This window comes from Rhinolophus sinicus, chromosome 9 (genome assembly GCF_057876585.1).
Source record: "Rhinolophus sinicus isolate RSI-liver-muscle chromosome 9, RSI-T2T, whole genome shotgun sequence".
NCBI lineage: Eukaryota > Metazoa > Chordata > Mammalia > Chiroptera > Rhinolophidae > Rhinolophus > Rhinolophus sinicus.
In genome coordinates this window covers 20,080,775-20,084,279 of record NC_142509.1, presented here as the reverse complement: position 1 = coordinate 20,084,279, position 3,505 = coordinate 20,080,775, and the positions used below count along the sequence as shown (strand labels likewise).

At 47.2% G+C, this 3,505-nt stretch overlaps 1 gene segment (V, D, J or C); it reads left to right on the top strand.

Annotated features, from left to right (window-relative positions):
* Positions 1-2,356: 2,356 nt before the first annotated feature.
* On the top strand, positions 2,357-3,274 carry LOC148757309 (immunoglobulin lambda variable 5-39-like). The segment is given in 2 exon segments: positions 2,357-2,402; positions 2,523-3,274. Coding segments are annotated over 2 exon segments (456 nt in total).
* The last annotated feature ends 231 nt before the right edge of the window (positions 3,275-3,505 follow it).

Here is a 3,505-nt window from a genome sequence, read left to right as displayed (position 1 = left end):
ATTTAATATTCAAATCCTCGACCCAATGTCCCACTGAGGACCTGGTGGGAAAACTCATGAAGGAAGAATGACGGGCTGGAAATGTCTGTGTGAAGAAGACAGGAGTCTGCACTGGGGACGTGAGTGATGGAAGCCAGTAACTGATTGTCTGAGGACGTGTGTGCTGGTCTGAACTTGCTTCTACTCACATGTCATCCACGAACCTCACGGCTACAAACAAGGATGCCTTGTTCCTCCTTTACCCTTTTAATGAGTACAGCGGTAGATTATCCAACAATTCTGGAGATTAAAACACACATACATTTATGTGAGAGCAGCTGAAATCCATACTGTTATGCGCAAGAGTTTGGGGACATTAAATGCTCTTCATGCTAAAGCACATACCGATGAAGGGATATGGTGTGTGGGTGTGTTTCCATAGTCAGAGAGGGCGTAGTATAGGGATACAGAGGGTAGAAATTAAATCACAGGAGCCCTATTGATGACGGTTGTGGTGGGATGATGGGGGCGTGCAGATCTGTGACTATTCTCTACAGTTTTTGTAACTTCAACATTATCATATTTAATTCTCTTTTCCTCTCATGACATGTGTATGTCCTGGTTTTAAGAGCCACTGAAATTTGCCCAAATGTGTGTTTTCATTGTGACCTCAAATTTAAGCCCATCTCTTCCCAACAGACAGAGGATCAGTTGGCTGGGAGACCAAGAAGTGACAGAAATCCAGGCAGTTGAAGTGACAGGAATGTGAGTCAATCTGGAGGTCTGAATACAAATGGAGGGGCTTAAGGTGGGTGTGGAAAGTGCAGAGCCAGACCATGGAGGATTCTGAAGGGAGCTGAGGAGGTGGGGTTTTATGCAAACTGTAGTGAAGACTCACTGAAGGGTTTTAAGCAGGCAGTGACCTGCCTGGGCTGAATGAGAAAGATCTCTCTGGGTACCTTATGGAGAGAGAGCCTGAGGGAAGTGGGTGATACTGGTCACAGGAATTTACTAGAACTTTTTGTGCATCTAGTTTGGGGACCATTGCCCCATTTGCACAGTTAAACCAGAGTTGGTTATGGGGCACAGTGAGGGAGAGATGGTTTCTGTATTCAACTACCCAAGTATTCACCACATCTGCAAACACATCACATTTTTACATTTAGCTTGCTACTAAAATAATACAATTAGTAAGAAAATACACGTTGGAACAATTTCCCATAAAATAGAAACAAATTTAGGATGTCTAAGACAAAATCCTGATAAGAAACATGTGACACAGACCAGCCGAGCACTGCAAGCATAAGAATATGAAGTAAATTCCTAAAATAAAGAAGCACACACTCTGGGTGATGAACACACAATGGGATTTATAGATGATGGAATACAGAATTGTACACCTGAAATCTATGTACTTTTACTAACAATTGTCACCCGAATAAATTTAACTAAAAAAAATACGAAACACACACACACACACACACACACACACACACAAGAAGCACACTACACTCTCCACTGGTAAATGTGAAGGCTACCAAAGCCTTTTTTTTTACTAATCACCAAATCAAATCTGATCTCTATGAACATTGTAAATGCATCACATGATTGAAGTGTTTGCTGAGTGTTTCTCCTCTGAATATGCCACTGAGTGTATTGCTGGAAAACTCCCTTTTTATGTCATTTCTCAGACCAAACCCTATAAATGCTTGAAAGCGAATCAACTCTCATCTGAGGGGTTGGACAGGACGTTTACTGTGTATTTACTTTTGCAATATCTTCACTCACTGGTGGTGAAGGCAACTTCCACAGATGGAGTCTCGTCCTGGTAGTTAGATGTTACAGTAACAGCTACATGTAACAGAATCACAGTGTCTGAGAACCGCGCCAGGGATGTGTGATAGAGACAGTGCCCTGCTTAGCTGCACAAACCACTAGTTTCTCAGTGTTTTGACCTGGAGAAGGTGTTTGGCCTGTGACCAGAAGGGGGCGTTGTGAGACTGCCCTGTGGTCTCTGCGCAGCTGTTCAGTGAGGGGCATTCACTCAAATGAGCCTGGGCCGGGGGACTGGGCCCTGTGCTCCCTGATGGGAACTCAGCAGCTGTGTCCTCTCATGCCTGGCAGAGTCCCCTGAGCACAGATGTTTGTGTGGTCTCAACAGGTGCCTCCTCCCAGGGTTTTCCCAGGGGTGAAGCCAGCCTCCAACCTCCTCAGTCTGGGGTGTGAGCTGAGCTCCAGCACCAGGGCTCAGGAGGGGCTGGGCAGTCACTGGATGGACACATATTTGCATGGACAGCCCCTCCTCTGGCAGAGGGTGGAGAAGAAAAGGAGGCCTGGGGCAGCCCAGCCCCACTGTGGGCTCAGGGCTGTGTGCACCATGGCCTGGACTCCTGTCCTCCTCGTGCTCCTCTGTCACTGCACAGGTGGGGACAGGCCTCGGGGACCAGGGCAGCCCTCTGGCCTGTGTCTCTCTCTCTGTGTAATTCCCTGAGAAACTCTACCCTGGTCCCTGCCCCATCTGCCATTTGTGTCTGTGTTTGCAGGTTCCCTCTCCCAGCCTATGCTGACTCAGCCGCCCTCCCTCTCTGCATCTCCGGGAGCATCAGCCAGACTCACCTGCACCCTGAGCAGTGGCTTCAATGTTGAGGGCTACCGGATATACTGGTTCCAGCAGAAGCTAGGGAGCCCTCCCCGGTATCTCCTGAGATTTAAATCAGACTCAGATAAACAGCAGGGCTCCGGGGTCCCCAGCCGCTTCTCTGGATCCAAAGACGCTTCGGCCAATGCAGGGCTTCTGCTCATCGCTGGGCTGCAGCCTGAGGACGAGGCTGACTATTACTGTCAGATATGGGATGACAACTCTAAGACTTACACAGTGTTCCAGACCCACAAGGAAATGAGACAGAAACCTCCTCTCCGCCCTCCAGGCCTGGTGCAGTCCCCCTGCTCGTGAGTCTGACCAAGTCAGTCTCAGCTGTGACTTGTGTGGTCAGATCTTCATCCAGCACCTGCTTTTCCTGGGCCAGTACTTGTTACCATGTCACATCCTTCTCTTCAGTTCAACTGTTAGATTGATTTATTGCTCACAAAGTCTCACTGTGCTGATGTTTTCACAGCCGATCTTCCCTGCTCAGAGATGAAAAAAATCTCCCAATGTTGACACTTGACGAGGTCAAATCAGGTTGATTCAGGCCCTGTCCCGCTCAGGGTGGAGGAGTGAGTCAGATAAGATTCAGGTCTGAGCATTACAATCTGAGTTCTGTGATACAAACCAACACGCTGAAATAAAGTGTATTCTGTATACCAGCAATGAAGTATTGAAATATGAAAAATAAAAACGACATCGTTTACAGGGTAACCGATTAGCTCAGTTGGTTAGGGCGTGGTGCTAATAACACCAAGGTTGCCAGTTCGATCCACACATGCTCCACTGTGAGCTGCAGCCTCCAGAAAACAACAACAACAAACAAAGAAACAAAAAACACCATATGAAAAGCTGTATCATTTTTTAAGAACATCAACATGA